General features: G+C 38.3%; 2 protein-coding genes across 4 annotated transcripts in view; both read left to right on the top strand.

Annotated features, from left to right (window-relative positions):
• Positions 1-7,110: 7,110 nt before the first annotated feature.
• On the top strand, positions 7,111-9,203 carry nkx3-2 (NK3 homeobox 2). Its single transcript, XM_064955745.1, has 2 exons — positions 7,111-7,731; positions 8,163-9,203. Exons 1-2 carry the CDS (start codon positions 7,338-7,340, stop codon positions 8,597-8,599), a joined length of 831 nt encoding a protein of 276 aa, XP_064811817.1. The 5' UTR covers positions 7,111-7,337; the 3' UTR covers positions 8,600-9,203.
• A 9,406-nt stretch (positions 9,204-18,609) lies between these two features.
• Positions 18,610-25,278, top strand: part of LOC135526564 (ras-related protein Rab-28-like) — a 66,475-nt gene continuing 59,806 nt past the window's right edge. For 2 of the 3 annotated variants that reach the window (XM_064955059.1, XM_064955060.1), the window contains exon 1: positions 18,610-18,831. In XM_064955059.1, coding sequence (XP_064811131.1) covers positions 18,757-18,831 — 75 coding nt within the window. In that variant the 5' untranslated portion in view covers positions 18,610-18,756. Of the gene's footprint in view, positions 18,832-23,523; positions 23,689-25,278 lie in introns of those variants that run through there. The other variant, XM_064955061.1, reaches the window with a different exon arrangement.

The following is a 25,278-nucleotide window of genomic DNA, read 5'->3' as shown; positions in this document are numbered from 1 at the left end:
AAGGCACTTTGTTGGTTTGTGGTATATGGTCAATATACCACGACTAAGGGATGTGTCCACGCACTCCATATCACTTATCCTTATCGCATCCTCCAGATGGGAGAGCTTTGCTTCTCCTGTTGTGACTTGATATGAGTGTCATCAAGGTTAGGCTAGTCTCTTCGTTAGCCATGTGGTTTATACTGGAGAGCACTATGGAAAGCATGTGGTTTCATCTTAGCTGTCAAGTGAAATAGAAGGCATGTTAGATTTGAACAGAGGTGAGATCCTCCCAGACTGCCTAGCTCGGCACTCTCATAGCCCCTCAATATTGGGAGTGGTCTTTCCTCTACTAGGATTTTGCCAAGGCGACTGGCACTGAATATAATGGCCTCCCATTCAGCCTCTCCGCTCACAAGACATAAAAGTTAACAGGTGTTTAATGTCAGAAGTGTTTCATATGAGAGTCACAGAAATAGAGACAGGCAGCCAAGAAGGGTAGAGGCTTAAAAATGTTTTTTCTATATACGCATTATTTAAAAAATACCATGGTTAAGGCAGAGATGGAGGTTAAGCCCCTGACTCTAACTTGACTGGGTTTTTGAGCCATGTCACCACAGCACTCCATCGCTGGCAGCTTTTTAGAGAGACAATGGCAAAATAAAATGTCATAGGAAACACAACACAGAAGAAACAGATCAAAGATTAGGTTTGTGGTAACCATAATAATATGCTGCTGGCCACTACTGACCTAACCCAGGGAGAGCTAGAGGTTTCAAGATTCAGTCATAAAAAAAAAAATGTCATAAGAACTTTCTTCACTGACCAACATAGGAGCTGCAAAGACATGGTGGCATAGGGGCATGGACAATCTGGGATCTCTAGAAACTTCCAAAGACTAGAACACCATAAAATAATTTACAGTGCATTCGGCAATGTAATTCAGACCACTTGACTTTTTCCACATTTTGACAAGTTACAGCTTTTTCTAAAAATGGATGGGAGGGGGGGGGGATCCTCATCAGTCTACACGCACTACCCCATAATGAGAAACCACAAACAGGTTTTAAGAAATGTTTGAAAAGTTATTTAAAAAAAAAAAAGGGTCTGAATACTTATGTAAAGAAAGTATTTCTGCTTTTTATTTTGAATAAATTTACAAACATTTCTACAAATCTGTTTTCACTTTGTCATTATGGGGTATTGTGTGTAGATTGATGAGCAAAAAAATGTATTTAATACATTTTAGAATAAGGCTGTAAAGTAACAAAATGTGGAAAAAGTCAAGGGGTCTGAATACTTTTCGATGCACTGTGTATATAATAATATAATAAGTCCTCCATATGAGCAGTATTGAGCTCAAAGTGGTAATATACAGTCAAAGACACCTCAGTCCAACTATCGTCAGTTAGTTCTAGAACATCTAAATTATCCTTGAAGCCTTGATTACCTGATAAACCCCTGTGTATATTCAAAAGAAGTACATCTGACATAACATTCATGAAAGGCTTGTTTTCTATGAAGGACATTTTTATTGATGTGTGAGCACAGGAGAAAGAGAATCGTCGCAGAGGCATTTAGGCAACGAGGCCCTTGACTAAAGAGAAGCCTCGCATGAATGTGCTTGAGTTGCATGTATTGTCTATTGCGTGCCGGAGGCAGATGGGAGCTCGTTTGTCAGTAGAACACACTTGAAAATCCACTATAAATCATGTCTGCGCTATCTACACAAATGAATTGGACTGTAACAGTGGGCTATCCCCCCACTAAAAAGTGCTCCTGTGCTTTGAGTGTTAGCCCAGTAATGTAGCCAATGCTGAGTTGTTTTGAATAACTTCCAAGAGGAGGAGGGCACAGCTAGGCCTGCTCTTCCCTTGTCTCTTGGTAACATTTACAGTATAAGGTGTGTGCCGTCCAAAGGGTTCTTCCATTTAGTGGTTCATCGCATGCAAGGATAATGTTTCTTGAGAAAAAAAAGATTAGGGGCATTTGAATCATTACTTAGGTGACTAAAAGCATACTTATAGTCGGTGGCGCTCTTCCTCCACTTCTCAATGTCGAAGTTGATTAAGGGTGGATCTGATATTTGGTGAGAAATGCAGAGGACCTTTTGGGAGCATGTATTGCAAATGACTCTTGGCAGTGCCCTCTCATGTATTGCTCCATCTGAACGCAATTTGGCAGCGGTTCTTGTAAGAGAGGGGGAGAATGGCGTGCTGCAAGCCTCCTTCCTCATACCAGCACGCAAAGGTTCAGGACCTGTCATAAACACACCCTGGAGAGGATGGGAAACAGAGATGTTACCTTGGTTCTATCATGCGGCTCGATTAACCAGAATTTCTGTTAAAAATACAAGGTTAAAGTTATATGCTGTTTAGAAATAATGAGACACAATCACTCATGCAAGGTTAACCCAGTATACATGTATGTCTTGGGTTTTGTTGTCGTTTTCTCATCACACAGATGAGGTATTCAGGGAGTGGTAGTTCTCTCCCTTACATCACACAGAGGAGGAATTCAGGGAGTGGTAGTTTTCTCCCTTACATCACACCAAGGAGGTATTCAGGGAGTGTGGTAGTTTTCTCCCTTACATCACACCAAGGAGGTATTCAGGAAGTGAAAATGAAATTTGTGGACAATTTAATACATTATGTCAACTCTCCATAACACCAACATACAGAACGATCTGCCATCATTGTAATCGAATATAACAATAATAATTAAAATGATTACATATAATCACCTTGAAAGGTTCAATCTGCATTATTTAAAGGAGATGTTCACTTTATTTGAACTAAATCTGTATGTTGAATGAAAATGGCATGTTATAGAATAGTCCAGACTCTTTTTTATTTTTATTTTTTAGATTTCAATTGGTTTTGAGAAACTTACCCCAACCAGCGATACACTTCCTTGTGCTCGTTCTGCAGTGCTTAGATAAGACATTAACAAAAGCTAAAAAAAATCCAATTAAAAATAAATACTCTCAGTATAGGGATGCAGGTCTTTAGATGTACACATGAAATGTTGTCATTCCGAACATTATCCGCAACGTTATATTCCATTTTGTACGACTCGACTCAGAAGCCTTTTTTAACATCAAATAAACTACAAGTTTTATCTCCTGCATCAGGATGCTCAAATTAAGATCCTACATCTGAATGTCACAAAGCCCAAATTTACATGCGGGCCCCAGACACCACCTCCATGTCAGTGTCTTTCCCAGCCAGCAGAGGGACCCATCTTATCTAATCTGCCTTGGCTGTCCCTGAGTATCCCTCTATATACAGACAAGAGAGCATGATGTGGACCTTACAAACAGGCATTTACTCAAACACTATGGGGCTTCTATATAGTTTTCCAAACCCGGTCCTAGAGAGCCTATGTGTCTGGGCAGTTTTGAATCTCTCTTCACAAGTCTATTTCTATTTCTAACTAATTGCACATAAGTCCCACACCCACAAATGAAATGGCAAAGGAGAAGATACATTCTGAAAAGGGACAAAAGTATGCTTTTGTTGATGGTCTGGAAGAATATGTGAAATTCATGGGGACATTGGATTTATTTCCAATTAGTTCTTTCACCACTTCTGCCAATTCTTAAAACACTGTAAAAATTTGAACCACAAGTTGGTACGCCGATTTGGGATGAATTCATTAAAGGTAGATTTTCCCCTTGAGTGCCATGAATGACTTTCCTTTGCAAAGAAATGCTTTTATACATCTGTGACATCAATCTTGCTTTACTCTCTGCATACACACGCTGAAGCTTTTATTGCATATCACTTACTATGCATCACTTATTGTCTTGCTGTACACTGTTTAGTTTTCTTGCCACTTATAGCTACTTACTTTCTATTATTCATCCCAGTTTGGAGCCCAGGGAGTCATCCCACGCTGGAGCCCAGGGAGTCATCCCACGCTGGAGCCCAGGGAGTCATCCCACGCTGGAGCCCAGGGAGTCATCCCACGCTGGAGCCCAGGGAGTCATCCCACGCTGGAGCCCAGGGAGTCATCCCACGCTGGAGCCCAGGGAGTCATCCCACGCTGGAGCCCAGGGAGTCCTGGTTGACATTGTATTGATAACCAGGGTGACTTTCTCTTTTGTGGACCTCTGGCACGTGAACGAACTCTCAATTTGACCAATTTTCCATCTTATTCTCTCTTACCTTCTCTTTACCCTCCTTCTGTGGCTAAAGCAGGGAAGACTCATTACAAAAACATTTTAAAATTATCTTCAAGACTAAGTCAAACTTTAAGTCTTAAGTCAGCTGGGGTTATTCCTGTAAGGAAGGAGTTGTTGTGAGATCAGCAGTCAACTTTTTGCAAGGATCATATGTCATGATATCGTCATAAAAATGCAAAAGTAGCACAACGAACAATCAATTGTCTGCACACAAAGGCAGTCTTTTAAGATGATGTGAAAAATTAAAATGAGGTCCCCTTCTAATCCAGGTGCAGGGTCCATGCAGTTGCACAGCAGGGAATGGTCCTATATGTACTTCAGGCTGCTAGTGTTTTCACTAATATATCTTTAACTGCAGGGACAGTAGTAAGTAACAGTCTTTTTATATGGATTTATTGAGTATAAATTCATTACCTCAGAAAACGTTCTTAAAATAAGAATTATATTTACATCCCTGATTTATCAACCTCCCAACAACATCTACTATCATCATATTGGAATGGGAAAAGTCAAGGGTGCCACATATGCAAATGAAGAAGTAGTATACTCAGTGACCACTAGGTGGTAGGACATATACACGCAAAAGGTCTGCCAATGACATCATTGATCCACTTGACAACTGAAAAATCTTTAATATTTTAAAATGAGCCTAGGTATGATAGGATTACACACTCATATCATATGCTTGTCATCAATTGCCCTATACATTTTCTAGGCATATGACCTCACGTTATATTCAGTGGGTTCATGCTGATATATATATCACTGCAAACTGTTGCAATCATCAAACTGTTATCAAAATGAGGAAGCTATTTAGAATGGAAATAATAACACTGCAAATATCTGAAATGATAGCATCAAATTCAATGCCAATGACCCTATTATGATTTTGTTAAACGGTTGAAATTCAAAATAAATTTTAAAATCCCTGCTTATTCAACATTATGCTCTACATTGTGCCCATAAAATATATTTTTAATCAAGGCCTAACTATATAATAAATTACATAGGCCTACGCATATACCGCGCATAACTCGATTGCTTTTTTTGCGCAAGAAGACATTCACAAATACCAGTTACGCCTTTTGTGTGTTTTAATTGGTAGCATATTGTATTGATTTACTTGTTTATATATATATATTTATAAAAGATCAGCTGATGCATTACCTGTATCTAGTGTTAGTGGTGCATCAGGTCTTGGCCTACTGGTATCACCAACTTTCAATCAACACACATATGAGTCAATGTAAAAGAAGATAGTGGATAAACGCTAGTGGATGATAGTGGATAAAGTGACATGGTTCGAAGCCTATATTATGGGAACTGCTGAAGCGTTCGAATATTCACGCTTGCGGTCTGCTCATAAATATAGGTTAATTCGTGCATTGTGCGCTGAATGAATGTTGTTGATGTTTATTCATGTCTTACTAACATCACGATAAAAAATTATATGATGTACACCAATAACAATAACAACTATACAAATAAAAATAATACTATGACATGTATTATTATTATTAGTGGTAGCCCTCGGCGTAGACTATAAAGGAGGCTACACCTGGTATTATCAGATAACACAACATAATCTGACCAATTGGGACGCAGGCTATTACATGAATGATATGCCTACACCATGATCCTAAAAAACCTACACTATGCATTATGATGGTTCTTGTTAATCGTAAAGAGAGGCCTAAAGCTACAAGACAAACACATATTGCTCGACTTGATTTAGTATTTATTTATATCCTAAACCAAATGCACGATACCATGGTGATAATATAACATCTGAAATAATAGGCTAAAGATTAGCCTATATGTAGCCTACTGTTGACGTCTCATTGCGAGAAGAAACACACAAGCACGGCTCCTGAATTACATTTGAGTCATTTAGCAGACGCTCTTATCCAGAATGACTTACAGGAGCATTTAGGGTTAAGTGCCTTGCTCAAGAGCACATGGAAAGATTTTTCACTTAGTTGACTCGAACCAGCGACGTTTCATTTACTGGCCCAACGCTCTTAACCGCTAGGTTACCTACAGCTCAATTAAACAAGATCAATGATAAATCTTGGACGAATTTATTAAGACCTCAATTCGATCAATTGCCAATGAGAAAATAATTATTTCTCCTACCTCAATGTGCTGCCTGCGGGCCCACAGATCATGTCACCGACACCCGAGGTCTGAGTTAATTTATAGGCCTACATGTGGCAAACCATGAAAAACATAATGTGCATGCATTGAAATGAAATGGGGTTTAGGCATTTGCTTTATAACATACAGAAGGAGAACATAAAACCTACATCATTATTTCACGGGAAGATGCTCCTCAGAAAGAACTCCAGACATTACGCAAATAGTCCCTACCATATAACTCTTCTTTGTTTTACATTTATGATGAGTTATCAACCTTAATTGAATACATTTGACACCGAGTGAATCTTACCTGTGGTTCAGGTGGTTGGTATTTACAGTATTGATTCATGGCCAAGGTCGTCGTCAATAACGTCATCTATTGAGAAAACGGTAGGCCTATGTATGGATAGGGAGAAGGCGCACAACAACAGCCACCCAGGTAGACTGACAGCTGTATTACTATCAACCTCGAAGTTCTTATTATTCTGAGTGAGATTGGCTACAGTTGTGTATGCGTATCTATTGGTGTCCGTTGGCTAAAGACAAACATATGCTAGCTAGGCTACTCTCATTCCAATGGGTCATTTTATTTTCATGGTTTGATATACAACAGCCCTTTTGGCCGGTGAGGGGTTAACCTTTAAAAAAACATATTTATTGCCAGACAGGACGTGAGTGTGTCGTAATTTACAGTGGCCAATCATCACGCGATTTTTCTCTCCTCTCGTCCAATAGGAAATGGAAAGGGATCGCTGTCTGTCACAGGTGAGGTTGGATAGTGGATCTGTGTGAAAAGGGCAGGAAAAGAGAGAAAGCTTAGGCTAATGCGAGAGCTGACGGAGGAGAAGCATCGAGCCTCGGGATATAGGCTGAACGCAGTATTTCCATCGCTTTTTCAGTGGAAATGCAATGAGATACCAAATCTGGGAGGTACAAAAAAGCAGTAATAGCGCTTCAAGGGGAATACAATGCGGATGATTTGACGTTGGTCCATATCTACGATTTTTACAAGACAGAAACGTTGCTCTTTGAAATGGCCGTTCGTAGCAATTCCTTGATGCCTTTCTCTATCCAAGCCATTTTGAACAAAAAAGAGGACAGTCGACACTTGCCAGATTTGGACATCTGCTTCTCGAAGACTGCGTGTTGGAAAATATTTGGAGAAATGGATACTGGTTCGGAGGACTTTCCCGCGGCGTGTAGAAGTGACGAGGGAGCTTGCATGGCCAGCGACCAGAAAAGTTACGACTCGGATTCAGGTCTCAGTGATGACAATGACAGCAAGAGGCTGGCCGTTTGCAAGTCCGAGAATAACAGGGATCCTGCTTCAGACGTACTGGAAGAAAGTTTGCAGGACGAAACGGACCATGAATCCACTGCTGTCGATAACGCAAAAGGTCTTAGTGACTGTGAACCTAATGTTTCGGGTAAGTTAAACATTTTTTATTGGGACATATCGGGTAAAAGTCTGTAAACACGTCAATTGAAACCATCATTTAAAGTAATATTCTAAAAATACTTTATGGAGAACATCCCAGTCTAATCCCTTCAAATCATTTCACCAATGTGGTGTAAACTTTAAGCTATTTTACTCTCAGGAGGCACCGCCTTTGCGCATGAGGCAGCGGGATGTTATGTCATGGCATACACACGTTTTTAGGCCTAATTTCAATCTATATATTCCATTAACATGTGTATATGGCCATGATGATTTATGAAATTGTGAGGTTAGTTTTCAGACAGCCTTGGATGCATTTTAAGAGCTAGGGCCTATATGACTATTCCATCTTGTGTGGTCTAAGAAAAGCGATGGTTTTTATTGTTCATAGTACATAAAATGCACAATTTATTCTTTCAGATTCCAACAACCTAGACGAGGCCAGTTGTGATAAAAGTTCGGAGCAGCCCAAACAGAGGAAAAAACGTTCAAGGGCTGCGTTCTCCCACGCGCAAGTGTTCGAGCTCGAGCGTAGGTTCAATCACCAAAGATACCTATCCGGACCAGAGAGAGCAGACCTGGCGGCCTCCCTGAAGCTGACAGAGACGCAGGTCAAAATATGGTTCCAGAACCGCAGATATAAAACAAAACGCCGTCAAATGGCTGCCGACTTGATGGCATCGGCCCCTGCAGCAAAGAAAGTGGCTGTGAAAGTGTTAGTTCGGGACGACCAGAGACAGTACAACCCCGGAGAACTACTGCGGCCTCCGCTCCTCGCTCTCCAGCCGTCGTATTACTACCCCTACGCCTATTGCCTCCCGGCATGGACACTCTCTACTTGTGCTGGGAATCAATGAGAATTGAATAGCCTACTTTGTATTTATTTTCCTACATCAGGAAATCGAGGCATTTGCTTTATTGACTTTTTATGAAGAAATCAGGAGAGATTAAATGAACTCAGAACTACTTATGTGAGTTATGTCAATCATTTGAACTGCCTCATGGTGTCTAGACTGAACATGTCACTTTTCTTGGTATAGTGATGACACTAGGCAATTGTTTCAGATTGTATGGAGTGTAAACCTTCCAGAGGGGGCCTACAACATCTATGTTCCTATGTATACTACAAGCATTGGAGATATCAGACCCCCAAGCAACATTTCGAATATCCCCCTTACTGCTTTTCTTTTCATGCTGCGGTTGTAGGGTAACGGTAAGATTTTCAGCACTTTTCGAAACATAGAGATAGAGTGTGGACATATATCTGACTGAAATATGGATTTGAAGGTTTCTTTTGTACTTATGACCTTATCGTGAACTGTGGCAGAGACAGTAACAATTGAACTCTTGTTAAAAATGTACTTATTTTCTAATTGTTCTAAATCTGATTGTTTATTAAGAGAGAAATCAAACATTAAAAACATATCAGGCATATTATATTTTGAAGCAAGTCGTGTTTGATTCGAGCCTTAATATGTATGTCCTTTTTTCCTTAGACTTTCCCTCACGAAAAAAAGATTGCAGTTGTAAGTGCAATATTACTGCATGCTGCAACTAATGCATCCAAAATACCACAGTCAGCTGCTGACTGCAGTTACTGCACTTTTACTGCAATTTCAAAACAGCAATCTTTTTTGTAAGGACTGAATTTCAGTTAATATGACAGGGGTTTTATTGACCATGATCAGTGGGCCTAAATTTAATTGTAATTGTGTCATTAACCATTCTTGCTGTCATAATGAAAACAAAATTATAATAATAACTTAATAATAGTAATAATAAGCAATGAAATACCCATGATGCATTTATGAACGAAATTGCATCGCAACAACAAATGTAGGGTTTTATTTTCTTGACCTAAATTACTAAATTGGAGGTCATATATTACATCATATACAACGTTTATGTGCACAGATACCATGTAGTACCTGTATCCGGTAGCATACATTTTCTTTGTTTGTGTAGCCTAATTTAAGTAGTAACTACTTTCTAACATGGTTTTGGTCAGTTTCCTTTCATCATCCTCATAGCTCCAGACAGGCCCACCTTATTCTGCAGCTACAGTATATACCATATAAGCCTACAGTTGAGGAATTCCCCTCAAACCAGTTATATAATAACTGTTTGGCGATTATTTATTTAGCCTACCAATGTTTTTCAAAATATTTAAAAGAAAAATCATGAATTAAGCATTGTCCTTTTTTTTTATTCCAGTTGCTCATCATTAATCACTGTACTATTTATCAGCAGGTTCAAACTAACATGTCTCACTGCGGTCTAATTAGAATGGGAGAGAAATATTCTGCACACCAAAACTGCAGGGTTCAAGAGCATGTGACGGTTTTAATCCCACACTATTCGCATTTGCATAATTACATTTCACATTTTGGTAATTTATCTGAAGCTCTTATCCAAAGCGACTTACAGTAAGTAGTGTATTCACCTTAATATGGCTGTAGGTGAGATAACCACATCAAAGTCGGAGTAAGTACATTTTTCATAATAAAGAAGTCATCAGCCATGTCAGTGCTAGTAGGAAAAGACATGTGCAATTATTGAAGATACTCTTTGAAGAGGTAGGGTTTCATACGTTAATTTCATCTTATTCCTGAGAAACGGAATAATTGAATGAATGAATTTGTTAATTCAATGACAGAAAGTTGAATTGTACTGATTCATATAATTTAATTTGGCTGAACAAAGTTAATAGATATACAAATAAAGAACCATAAAACTAACAAGTAGATGATTATTCTCATAATTATTTTGTATTATTATTAAAAGTAAAGGTAGCCAAGTAGTCGGTTCTATTCTGATATGTGATCACTACATCATAATCATAGCCTATAAGTCTTATAGGCTATCCTAGCGGACCTAGTTTAAACCACACACACCTCAGTGCTACCACCCTTACTGCACAACTTCATGACAGGTTGGCCATACACTAATCCTCATTTGCCTCCCCACTAATACACCTGCCAGACAATGATTTATGGGTCCCCGATTCCTGAACTATGTAAACTGACAGGAACCTTCGAGGTGTGTCAACATGAAGATATCTATATCCATGAGTGTTTGGGTGTTAAGGAGGTAAAGGGAGAGAAAAACGTAAGCCTATGGACTGACTTTTATAACCACAACTAATTTCAAACTCGATACTATTTCGGGTAGATAGGCTACTTTTTCCGTGCGGCAAGAAATAAACAGCAAACGATAATTTTTTATCAATCAGAGAAACTTTTATAGTATTTTTCAACATATCATCTCACTGACAAAACCAACAGAAATGGTCCCATTTTCCATTTGAGTTATTTAGCAGACGTTCTTATACAGAGCGACTTACAAGAGCAATTAGGGTAAAAATAAATAAATATTTTATTGTTACACCACTTACGAAAAAATATTGCAGTATAACTGCAGCATACTGTAGTATAACTGAAGTTAGAGTGTAGTACAACTGCAGTATGCTGCAAATACTGCAGTAATTTTCCATTGTGACTGCAGTTACAGTGCAGTATAACTGCAGTTCAACTACATACAGTACGCTGCAATTATTCTGCAATAACTGTGTCTAAAATTCCACAGTCGACTGCAGTTTAAAAAGTGCTATCTTTATTTGTAAGGGACACATCGGATAGGTGCAGTGAAATGTGTTGTTTTACAGGGTCACCCATTGTAGTACCCGGACCCTGGAGCAAATTTGGGTTAAGTGCCTTGCGCAAGGGCATATCGATAGATTTTTAAAAATCTAGTCAGCTCAGGGATTCAAACCAGCGACCTTTCAGTTACTAGATCGACGCTCTTAACTGCTAGGCTATCTACTTGACACCCTGGTTCCAAGCACAAAGGGCATTTCAATCTTCGTATTCGTATTCTGGATAATTCTTGCACAAACACTTATCGAGTACTTTGCGGGCTATAGCCTATATCTGATACCACGCCCGGCTATACAGCCAACACAATCGTACAGCCCAAAGGACAACTCCAATGATTCTGTTAATTTCTCTACAAACACCGTTTGTCTTAAAAATAGAATTGCTAAAATGAAATACAAATCGGCGTTGTTGGAAGGGCTGTTATTCTACATGACCTATCCCAAATCCCATTGACATGGCATTCCGTCTCATTCCTGCATACGAAGACATCTCATTAAGAGTGAAATATTTTATCAGTTGAAATTCTTCTTTTCAACTTTTGATTGGTGAAATGCAAACACCCACATAGGTATGCATTAACTCCATTTCATTGTCTACCCATTCGACTTGTTTTTATACATGAGAGCGTTTGCATGACATTTGGAGGGAATGCGTGTAGGCCTATGCGCAAAGCATGAAGATGGCTAAAAGTATGTTCTGAAATGTAAAACATGAGTTCCGATTTTTTGTCATGTACTAAGCCTGTACCATGGTAGGTCAAATGTAGAACACATGCCATATAGCACGTTGGTAGGCCACATCCGTAGGCCTATATAAATCTGTGGCAACGCATGCAGTTTGTTTTATGAAAATAATCGTACAACATATCTCCTACAGCACAAATTATTTTTAACAGCTAGATTGAAATAATTGAAAACGTAGTCTGCGTCGTGATTTGACATATTTTGTGAGTGGAATCGTTTCCCGTTACTTTATGCGAAACATATCTCCTTAATTAACCAAGGCTGTATGCCCATCTGTGCCAAGCTGGCTTGCAACGCAGGGGTGGGCGCCGCTGGCTAAGGTGAGCCCAGCAGAGCCGAGATGCAACACACAGCAAAGGAAAGGGTGAAATTAATGATTTACATGGAAGAGACAATACCTTTTTAGGACATGTGTAAATCGTGCATCATTGTTTTGTTACGCATATATCTTAGCAAATGGATTACGCGAATGAACAATGGCTTGCTCATGAATCAGACAAGCTCTAACAAATGAAATATTCTTCGCTTATTTTCAAATAACAAAGAAATTAAACTGAACTGGTTTCAGGAGCTAGGCTATAGGGCTATCTATGTGGCGTGCAGGCCCATCACTTCGTGTTATCGTTTGTCACTTTTGAAATCCCAATTATCGCAATAGGCCCATGTGGAATTGTCTTTAAAACACTAATACATGCCAATCTAATAAATCTCAAAATAATTACTATAATTGAAAATGATCTGATCAACCAACAGTAGAGGCCTTTGGTTCCAAAACAACTACAAAAAAATATGTCATCCAACAGACGGCTCCGCATTCTAATCAAGGCCTACTCGTCTTGACAAATTGTTTGGTATTTTTCTTCCTATTTTATTTAGACATCATATTCATCACTTTGAATGATACAGATCTAGGCCAATTCATGAGGGTTCTTACAAATGTTTTTTTTGTTTAATCCGAAATATATCACCAAGCGGGCTCTGCCCTTAATAATAGTGTTAATATAGGTCAATAGTTGGTTGCATCAAAATATAGAGTAGATCACAGGATGGTTATTTGCAACAGCAAACAAAACATTATGATCATATGCGTGTCCATATTGCTCAATATGCTCACATTTGTCTCCACAGAACGAACTCCTCAATTCATGTGTATGGAACGCTAATATCTATAGGCATACATCGGTGCACTTTTTCGGAATGTGACTTGTGAGTGTTGTTGTGCCGGCCTAAATCAGAGCAAGAACACAATGTTTGAGGTTGGTAGACATAGATTAATAAATAATGTATATTTATTTACCATATAGATAAGTTTCTCGACTCGCACACAAACACCTTCAAACTCTCCCTGTCTCTCCCCCTCCCTGTCTCGTTCTCTTCCTTTCCTCTCTCACTCTCTATTGACACACACGCACACGCACACGCACACACACACACACACTCTTAGTCACTGCTCCTTTGTTTGCCAGTACAAGAAACATCATACATGATTTACTCAACATGGAATAGTAATTTACCAGTATATTAGTACTTTTTCATTTTTCTTACAATCATCGGAATGCCTATATATATATATATATATATATATATATATATATATATATATATATATAGATCTTGCATGATGTCAAGGACAATTCCATACATGTTCGCTTGACACGTATAATGAGACTTAATCAGTGAAATTATTTTCTCTCGCAGAGACATGTTCCAGTTGTTGTTCTAGATCAAGTTGCAGATCTAATGATAGAAAATTGGTATTTAATATGACGTTCTTTGAGACTTAAATCCGTAGGCCATATGTTTCCATATGCATGGCAAAATCTATCGGTGTATATAGGCTATAGACTTAATTAAATGATATGTGGACATGTCAGGTTACAATAGCACAATTACAGAACCTCGATATTAGTAATGTAGAGAGGCTATTGCGCTGCGGGTGGGACACATTTTTTTCCCATTTTTTTTCCATAGTGCGTTCACACGAAGTGTATATACCATCCGCAGCCTGTTTGTGTCTACCTTGTCAAAAGGAAAATAACCGAAGTGACATCATTATTAGGACGGCAGGGAGCATAGCGGCCAGTAGCCGAAAGGTCGCTGGTTCGAATACCCGAGCTGACAAGGTGTAAAATCTGTCGATGTGACCTTGAACAAGGCACTCAACCATAATTTGCTCCAGGGGCGCCGTACTACTATGGCTGACCTTGTAATACAACACATTTCATAAATAAAATAATTTATTGAGTCGTCACATCCGGAAACTGCATTTGGATGAATTTGTGGAGAAAGGCAAAAATGAACTTTGTAGACATAGTGCAATTATGGATTTTGATAATATGCAGAATTATTTCTCTGCTTCAAACACCGAGAGAAAAGTACAGCTATGATGATTTATTTATTAGCATCCACAATAGCTGTTGCTCATGCAGCAGCTCTCTTCCTGGGGTCCACACAAAACATAAAACATGACATACAGAACATTGATAGACAAGAACAGCTCAAGGACAAAACTGCATACATTTCAAATAAGAGAACGTGGGCTGTCAAACGATTACATTTTTTTAGAATTTGCTGTGGTTACACGATTAATCTTAAATTCAGAATTTGCTCAAATTGAGCTTTAAGATTTGATATATACAAAAAGCATTACAAGAATTCTGACGTTTTGATTTTGTCGAAGATAATGGTTAGCAAAATCAAGTCAATTGATAAAGCACACTTTCTGCAACCTCAACGTCTTTTGGATGCTTTCAGTATATTTTGAACGCTTTCAGACAATGCAAGTAATCACGATAAAAATAGAACGCACAAAAATTACAAAAAGGTCAATAGAAATAATAACAACCCTAAAGAAAATATGTAATGAAAATGTAAAATACCCAGCAGGTGTCCTTGCTCCATTTCATACTAAATGGTACATTTTGACCTCCACCATTCAAGGTCATCGCGGTGATGTATATAAATTGCCACATATGGTAGGTAGCCTATATATATATAAAATGTTAATTACATTTTGATCGATTTTCAGATCTCGTGGAGTCGTCTATCTCAGGTAATACTTCCATACATTAAACCCAAACAAAGGTCCTACGATAAATAAATAAGTAAATCATGGAGAAGGAGGTATGTATCGCATCAAAGTAAATAGTATACTAATATATAATTTAAGAACATTTCTAATTGTAAAAGTGACTATCCAGCCTATACAGTAGTTTAAATATTTCGATTGTCAAATGTAGCCTAATATCAAACGAGTAGGCCTATTTCCAGACGGCTTGACTAGTGTTGAAGGCCAAGCAAGCGCTTACACTCTAGTCTATTTCAATAATGGTTAAGTAACATTAAACCATACCGATCGAGAAATGCAAGTTACATTTTCTATTGCTAGTGATAATCTGAAAAATGAAATGACAAAAAACAGAAGCAACTAGGTTTGACAACTTAGATAGAGCGCAGGTAAACTGCACGATAAAGAATTTCACACAACTTCTGAACTGTGATAACCTATACAATGACCCTACATCAGCCTTTAAGCTACTGATCCAATGTGTACCTCCCAGTCTCGAAATAAACTCTAGGTTATAAACGAAGACCTGAGGGGCACAACAAGGTCTGGATTGGGCATACGACAGAATGTCACGCGTCCATATCGACTTGGGGATGTATAGATTAGAGCTCGTGGACATGGCGGTTGAAAAATGATGTTGCAATATTAGTTGCGAGACAAAACTGAATCTATACGTGGATTGGTCTTGTGCATCAAAAATTCATAGAATAAGTAAAAAGTTACTAAGCATAGTCTAGTCTGACTACTCTTGGTTATTGGAATATAACGGTCTTTGAACGGTCTAAAACCTATAGCGTTCGATGTCTGTCTATATTTTCAGAGATTCGATTCCGAATGGATACAAATGTAACGTTCAAGAAAGATATAATTTAAAATATCAAAAGTTATAGCCTAGCCTATAACATGTATGTTATTGTTTAGCCTACTGCATAAACAAGCTAAATATTGTACACTTTTATTTGGCAAACAATGACGCAGCATAATTTGGAAATGTATACTATTGTATAGTACTGAGCTGGCCTATAGCCTACATAAAACAAAGGAAATATGTATTTGATAGTTGGCTATTGTAAAATAGCACATCAAATATTTTCCCGCTAGCCTGACCCATGCTGCAATTCCCGATAGAGGCTATTATGCTGATTAAATTTAAAGATTAGGCTACCAAATGAATATCATTATAGGGTGTTTGACATTTTATGTGAGAAATGTATCAAAATAAACTTTACCAACCTACCTAAACATTTACTAGTGTAGGCTGTAGGTTGTACCACACAATGCAAAAATATATTCACACGTATTAACAAATCATGCATTAAATAGGACCTATGTAGTCTAACCTTATGCATAGCCTGAAGATTGATTCTCACATTTGTTTTTGTTCATACATATTTAAAATAGTTATTGCTTTATTGATTAATATATGTACTCACCTAAGAGAAGGAAAACCTAATCATAACCCATACACATACTGTATTATGCATTATTATGTTATTAGGGATCTTTAATAATGATTAGGGATGACCTCTAGTGACTAGTCCTTCCAACAAGCAGATGTAGCTATTCTATATTAACATTAATATTGTAACAAATGTCATTACTATACCACATGACCATATCTATTTGCCCATGTGTCCTCAAATTAATCTCTACTTTTCCTCTGCATTTCCAAACAACCAACGTGAGACGGGAGAAAATGAAAACGTGTTATTGTTGTTTTTGGATGAATCTGGACAATACCTGTTTAGTGAATCGGTGTCCCCTCTCGACTGAATATGTGCCCTTTTCCGTGCCATCACACCACTGCCTTGGATTTTCACTGAAGATTCTGAAGATTCATTAAGGCTTTATGTTGCTGAAAAATAGTACTTTTTGTATTATGAAAATTAATTTTCCATGCTTATATATATGTATGAGGGTTCTGGTACCCATAATTGAAGAACATTTTCTTAGATTTCATAACTGCCCGCTATCATGTCGCCCAACAATTTCATTTGAAATCAATCAAACAATTTACGTAGCATCTGTACTGGAGTCTATTTTGTTTCACTTTACAGTAACAACAATATCAAAGTTACTTCCGCATAACACATAATTATGTTCAATAACCTATACATTGCATGCTTTGTGTGTACATACCTGTGCCTTTTTTTTGGTCCAGTTTAGGGTCTTTCACGCATATACCTTCACAATACTCTTATAACTATCTTGGCACCCTCACTTACCACGTTGATGGGCCAATATTGACCTGACAGTCACTGCCACCGGGCTCAAACCGCTCCAGGTGCAAATTCCTCTGTATTACCTGCTGGTCGGCCCCGGTGACCACATAACATCTCCTATAACAGACTGAATTAAACTGACGCCATCTTGAAAACGGTGAAATTTGAAATTAATACATGTATAACTATTTTTAATGAACCATTAACCTAAATGTAACATAAATGAAAATCAACATATTACTTTGAAGATATAGGCCATCGAGCCCGAATACAATATGCTTCTGCAAAGTATCAGCTACATGCATTTTCTCACGTTCATTCCTAAACTAAAATGAAAAGGATATTCTATATATTATATTCCATACTCCTCTGCAAACGACAATGATGAATGTGCTCCCAACATGGAGACAGCGACAGCATTAATTGGTGTAACATTTTAATCACTTAGTATATGCTCATCAAGAGTAATTTACAGTAGCCAAGTACGTCCATACTTGTTTCTTATTGGTCATCCGTGGGAATCGAACCCACAACCCTGGCGTTGCTAGCACCATGCATCCAGCAACTGAGGCACATGGGATTAGTAAAATTATAATTTAAACCACGTCTGAATGGATCACTATGATTGAGTAGCCGCAATCCCATATGAACACAATTCAGGTCTACTGAACTTAACATCCCATTAGGGCCTCGGGATACCTGGGAATTTGAATATTTTTTTATGGACCATCATGATGAATAGGCTAGGCTAGGAGATGTGGAACGTTTTTGAAGGTGTATAGCTACATACTTTAGTTCATACAGTTATTTTCTGCAATTTATGCTACATCATGTGGGGGGAGAAAAGTATTATTTATGGAATGGTCAATACTTTTAAATTCTACATTTCTTTATCTGGAAAGAATGCCTCTCAGTCTTTGACCTTGATTACCATAGCAACAAGGACGCGTAGTCTATGGTTACTGTTGAGCGTTCAGGTCCTTGGACTGGTCCATTGTAAAGCAGTTTTATTCAATGAAAATGTTAACCTTCTTTATTTGCTATTCTTGGATGATATTTTTTTACATAAAAGTTGTAACATCAAATGTGTCCTTAATGTACAAGTATTTCAGTTGGCCGATAAAGGGTTTGTAAATAACAGGCTTACAAAACATAAATGGAACATGCCTGGCATGAGTGGTAGGTGAAACATGGCGTCTGCTGCTGGGTCTATTTTAGCTAACTGAATAGCAAGCTAGCTATTTTCAAAGGCTTTGACGATATTACTGTGAATAGCAGTAGCAACATTTTCAGTACAATAATATCTTCATTGCAATATATTTCAATATGTCGGACTCAGAAGAGGACAGTCAAGATAAGCAACTTAAAATTGTAGTCATCGGAGACGGCGCATCGGGGAAGGTGAGGGATTTTTAGATTAGTTAATAGTTAGCTAGCAGCTAGATGTATTATTTTGAGTTACGTTAGCTGGCTTGCTAGCAACATAGCTATGTCACGGGGGCAATTGGGCAAATTACTGTGAAGTGGATAACTTTAGCTCAGAAGTATCTTACAGAATTTTCCTGCGTAGTTGCGTGTGCTAGATCAACGTTTTGCCTATGCTTGTTAGCTAATGTTAGCTCTTCAGACAGGTAGAACCGTGAACCAAACCACCGAGGTTTGTCAAACAGGCAGTGTTTTTTGTTTTAGCATAGCTAACTATAGCCAATGCTGCTAATTTAGTTGGTTAGTTACCGTCTTAGTTTTTCACCACAGAGGCCAGAGTGATGTTAGTTCGCGTTCATGTGGAGCTAACTAACGACATGGAACAAAGTCTAGTCATTGTCTGATGAGAGCTAGCTACTGTCCTCTGAAATATCTTCCCAACAGTCAGTGTCAACAGAAAGGACAATTACGCCTGTGGTGCATAACATGTTTCCCGGCCACACAACCTGGTCTCATAGACCAGACGCAACATAGTAAATGTAAATCCGGGACACTTGTTGCTTTTGGTATGGTTACATTGGACACTTGACATTTTTAACAATGCTTTTTTCAGATAAAAAACTAGTTCATTGCACACTGCCATATTTTAGGGTATTTTTCACCTTGCCAGCTTCTATTAGTTCTATTGAGTACCGTGGCACCAACTCGCCTTCCAAACGTTCTATTCCCAGCCTATTGTTCTACGCCACAATGCTTGCTTTGCTATTGTTGGCAATGAGAGCTGCCCACGTTGCTGGTAGTTAAAATGTAAACGACAACAAAAAATTACTAACGGAACTCTGAGGTCGTTCCATTGTTTCCCATAGGGAAATATAAGTATGTCTGTGTTGCCAAATATCTCACAATGTGTATATTTCGATTTTTGCAAATTGATTTTTGCAAATTTAATCATGAGAATCTCCTCTTTCTAATTATGCAAGGCTGGGCAGCGTACTCGGTTGTCATCAAACGCCAGCCCCGAAATACCTTTTGCCCTTGGAAAGCTGAGCTCCCCTCATTTGTTTTCCTATGGAGAAGCATGCTGGTATATTTTGCCAAATATCTCGCAATGCGTATATTTAGATTTTTTTTCAAGTCGGACACCATTTGAATCAGCATATTCTCCTCTTTCTAATTACATAAGGTTGGGCAACATACTCTGCTGTCATCGATCGCAAGACCAGAAATAGTCAAAAGTAGAACCCCCCCCTCCCTACTTCCTCGTTATGCAGACATTAGCACACTTGGCACCATCGACATGTGGATGTTTACTATCTACACAAGTTATTTCAGTTTCGTCCTAAGAACAGATTGTAATGGTAAAATAAAAAATATCATTTTTTTTGGTGCCATTTAGGCGAAATTGAATTCTAAGTGTTACTCCAAACGTTTGTTTCTATTCATTTGCTATGGGCTCGCGCTAGTGTTCTAGCTCAGCCAACATTCTGTTGCCATTTTTCAGCCTAATAAGACAGAAGGTTACTTAAGGCTAAACGTGTTGGGTGGGGGTAGGTGTATAACGCAAATGTCTAGTCACCCAAACATTGCCTGTTCAAATCTCATCACAGACAATTTTAGCTAATTCGTAACTCTTCAACAACTTTTGAGCTACTTTGCAACTACTTAGCATGTTAGCCAACCTTAACCGTTATCCCCCCTAACATTAACCCTTTAACCTAACTCCTAACCTTAACCCCTAGCTTATCTAACGTTAGCCATCTACAGTGCCTTGCGAAAGTATTCGGCCCCCTTGAACTTTGCGACCTTTTGCCACATTTCAGGCTTCAAACATAAAGATATAAAACTATTTTTTTGTGAAGAATCAACAACAGGTGGGACACAATCATGAAGTGGAATGACATTTATTGGATATTTCAAACTTTTTTAACAAATCAAAAACTGAAAAATTGGGCGTGCAAAATTATTCAGCCCCCTTACGTTAATACTTTGTACCGCCACCTTTTGCTGCGATTACAGCTGTAAGTCGCTTGGGGTATGTCTATCAGTTTTGCACATCGAGAGACTGACATTTTTTCCCATTCCTCCTTGCAAAACAGCTCGAGCTCAGTGAGGTTGGATGGAGAGCATTTGTGAACAGCAGTTTTCAGTTCTTTCCACAGATTCTCGATTGGATTCAGGTCTGGACTTTGACTTGGCCATTCTAACACCTGGATATGTTTATTTTTGAACCATTCCATTGTAGATTTTGCTTTATGTTTTGGATCATTGTCTTGTTGGAAGACAAATCTCTGTCCCAGTCTCAGGTCTTTTGCAGACTCCATCAGGTTTTCTTCCAGAATGGTCCTGTATTTGGCTCCATCCATCTTCCCATCAATTTTAACCATCTTCCCTGTCCCTGCTGAAGAAAAGCAGGCCCAAACCATGATGCTGCCACCACCATGTTTGACAGTGGGGATGGTGTGTTCAGAGTGATGTGCTGTGTTGCTTTTACGCCAAACATAACATTTTGCATTGTTGCCAAAAAGTTCAATTTTGGTTTCATCTGACCAGAGCACCTTCTTCCACATGTTTGGTGTGTCTCCCAGGTGGCTTGTGGCAAACTTTAAACAACACTTTTTATGGATATCTTTAAGAAAGGGCTTTCTTCTTGCCACTCTTCCATAAAGGCCAGATTTGTGCAATATACGACTGATTGTTGTCCTATGGACAGAGTCTCCCACCTCAGCTGTAGATCTCTGCAGTTCATCCAGAGTGATCATGGGCCTCTTGGCTGCATCTCTGAAAAGTCTTCTCCTTGTATGAGCTGAAGGTTTAGAGGGACGGCCAGGTCTTGGTAGATTTGCAGTGGTCTGATACTCCTTCCATTTCAATATTATTGCTTGCACAGTGCTCCTTCGGATGTTTAAAGCTTGGGAAATCTTTTTGTATCCAAATCCGGCTTTAAACTTCTTCAACAGTATGCTCTCTGCGCTTTTAACGGACCTCTGAGACTATCACAGTGCAGGTGCATTTATACAGAGACTTGATTACACACAGGTGGATTGTATTTATCATCATTAGTCATTTAGGTCAACATTGGATCATTCAGAGATCCTCACTGAACTTCTGGAGAGAGTTTGCTGCACTGAAAGTAAAGGGGCTGAATAATTTTGCACGCCCAATTTTTCAGTTTTTGATTTGTTAAAAAAGTTTGAAATATCCAATAAATGTCGTTCCACTTCATGATTGTGTCCCACTTGTTGTTGATTCTTCACCAAAAAATACAGTTTTATATCTTTATGTTTGAAGCCTGAAATGTGGCAACAGGTTGCAAAGTTCAAGGGGGCTGAATACTTTCGCAAGGCACTGTAGCTAATGTTAGCCACAACAATTTTGAATTCATAACATATACATTTCGCAAATTTGTAACATATTGTATGTTTTGCAAATTCGTAACATATATTGTACAAATTGTAATTCAAAACATAATATATGAAATGGATGATGGGCATCCACAGTTTAAAAATAACATACAAAACCTATCATATTATACTCAATGGAGTGTCTCAGATTTACTAATCTGAAATGCTCTGAGACAAGTTTTTTTTAACCTTTATTTAACCAGGCAAGTCAGTTAAGAACACATTCTTATTTTCAATGACGGCCTGGGAACAGTGGGTTAACTGCCTGTTCAGGGGCAGAACAACAGATTTGTACCTTGTCAGCTCGGGGTTTTGAACTCACAACCTTCCAGTTACTAGTCCAATGCTCTAACCACTAGGCTACCCTGCCGCCACAGTTGGGCCACAGTGACCCGGTCCATGGTTGAAGAACATCAGGAAAGAGACAGAAGTAGCACCCTAGTCACATTTAGGGCGGATGAGTTCAGGATATAATTTTTTTTATGTCATTGTGGAATTATGTTTTTCGATTAAAAAACAACAACAAATTGATAAAAAACAAAATGCTGAAACGTCTTAAGTCAATAAGCCTAAATAAATTCAGGAGTAAATATGTGCTTAACAAGTCACACAACAAGTTGCATGGACTCACACTGTTTGCAATAGTGTTTAACATAATTTTTGAATGACTACCTCATCTCTGTATCTCACACATACAATTATCTGTAAGGTACCCCATTGGTTGATAGACTTTCCAATTGTTGACAAAACAAAATACGCTAGCCAGGTTGGGATCTTTTATTGTCGGTCAATTTAATTATGTGAGAAATGGTGGTGGAAACCCCATTATGCGCAAATATTGATATAATAACCATCGTACATGGCGCACATGGACATTAAAGTAAAACTGACAACCTTTTAGGGCATGAAATCTTATTCAAATGTTCATTAACACCCCCAGGAAAAATATGACACTTAGAAATATTTTATGACCAGTGAGCACTTAGATATGGTCATTTTCATTCATAAATTCTTAGAATGTTTGGGTATTAACTTTTTAACTAAGGTATTTGTGGAAATTCTATAGCAATGTAGAGTGGGAAAGCGGCCATGCGTTTGGACAATTAATAGACACTGCAGCAAATAAAACCTAATTAAAAACATCTTTCTTGTCCGAGACCGGAGTCTACACAGACCGTTGTGCCATAGCCAATCAGAGCTTCAGTAGGTTTTTATGCAAATAAGCCATTTGCCACACAGGCCTGCCATCATTCACTTTGAACTGAACTGTGTGTTGACAGGCAGTTGCAACAGCACGACTTTATATCATTAGAACGCATTCGCCAAAAGCCACAAAATACACCTGAATGGATTTCTGCAAATATGTAAATACCACGGGAGACCTCTTACATTTTGGAACTTTACAGACCTGTTGATCAAACAACCTTAAATGGTAGGCTCTCTCTCCCTCAGTTATTGAACAAGATCAACAACTAATGCTAGCCAGAGCAAGATTAACTAAAATCTAACAAAGAACATTTAGGTAAACACATTCAAACTTCTTCAGCTAGTTGCCCATCAAATTGCACTGTTAAACAATGGGGAATGTAGCCTACTCGTCCATCTGCAGTTTGCCTACCAATGCATTCATATTTGTCCTAACCAAGCACCCAAGCTAACTGGCTAAATTTGGCTAGCTTGCTTGCTAGCTACTTCCGGCCCCAATGAGAGCACTCCTCACTCTTACAATTTTACTCGTGTTTACACGTTATCTAAAGTGTTCGCTACTATTACTTTTTTTTGCCTACATTTACCAACACCGGTCATATCTGGTGTGTGTTGCGCATTCGTAAAAATCATCAGTTTTTCAGCGTTATGGCACCCAGTCGAGATTGCTCTGAAATCGTGAATTTGCATACAGAAGAGATATGCTAACTGGATAACAGTAGTTCAAGTTCTTGCAAGCTAACTAAGTAACACCTGCGTCTTTATCTGTGTATAGCCACCTAAAAACGATATGAGGGGAAAAAGTCAGTCACCCACTCCTCCAATAACATTACATGAAATCCTCCTAGCAGCTAGCTAAGTAGCTAACGTTAAGCTCCGTGTTTTTAGTTTACTATATAAATAGATATGCTAGCCTATTTGCCAAGTTGTAACTGATGGGATCATTGCCCTTGCTAGTTGGATTGTATTGACATTCCCAGCCGTAGTTACAGTAGTCAGTTTTTGTCCAAAATATTGAGTCATTGGAACTGAAACAGTACATCCCAAATGGAGGCGGCAAACAATGTACCAGTCCAGCTGTGATTTACAAACTGATAGCAATAGTTTTTGGACTACCAAGAAATATATTGGTGTATTATATTAATCATGCTGTGAACTGCATCCATCTAGTCTGCCAACAATGCTTTTGTGTATGTCATGGAATGTTGAGTCATCAAGACAAAGGTTGGCTACTTTGAAGAATCTAAATATATTTTGATTTGTTTAACTTTTTTTGGTTTTATTTCATAGTTTTGATATCTTCACTATTATTCTACAATGCAGAAATTAGTAAAAATAAAGAAAAACCCTTCAATGAGTAGGTGTGTCCAAACTTTTAACTGGTACTGCAAAGTATACACTTTGCATTTGTCATCTCTAACCTTTTTGACATCTATCCAACATATTAGGCCATCGCATGATACATTGTTATTATGCAGATTTTAGAATATTCGTATGATAACCTAGCTACCGTCAAATAATTTGTTCACTGCAAATTCACCGCAAGAATCCCAAACAGATATAGTATTTGGCAAAAACAGGATCATTTCAAACCTTGATTACATTACATTGGGATACAATCACGTACAGTGCATTCGTAAAGTATTCAGATCCATTGACTTTTTCTATTTTTTTGTTGCATTAGAGCATTATTCTAAAATGAATTAAATAGTTTTTTTCTCCTCATCAATCTACACACACTACCCCATAATGACAAAGCAAAAACTTTTTCTTTTTTTTTGACATTTTAGCAAATTTATTACAAATACAAAAAACG

This window comes from Oncorhynchus masou, chromosome 32 (genome assembly GCF_036934945.1).
Source record: "Oncorhynchus masou masou isolate Uvic2021 chromosome 32, UVic_Omas_1.1, whole genome shotgun sequence".
In the NCBI taxonomy this organism is placed as follows: Eukaryota; Metazoa; Chordata; class Actinopteri; order Salmoniformes; family Salmonidae; genus Oncorhynchus; species Oncorhynchus masou.
The sequence above is the reverse complement of the archived record's forward strand: the minus strand, read 5'-3'. Positions and strand labels throughout refer to the sequence as shown.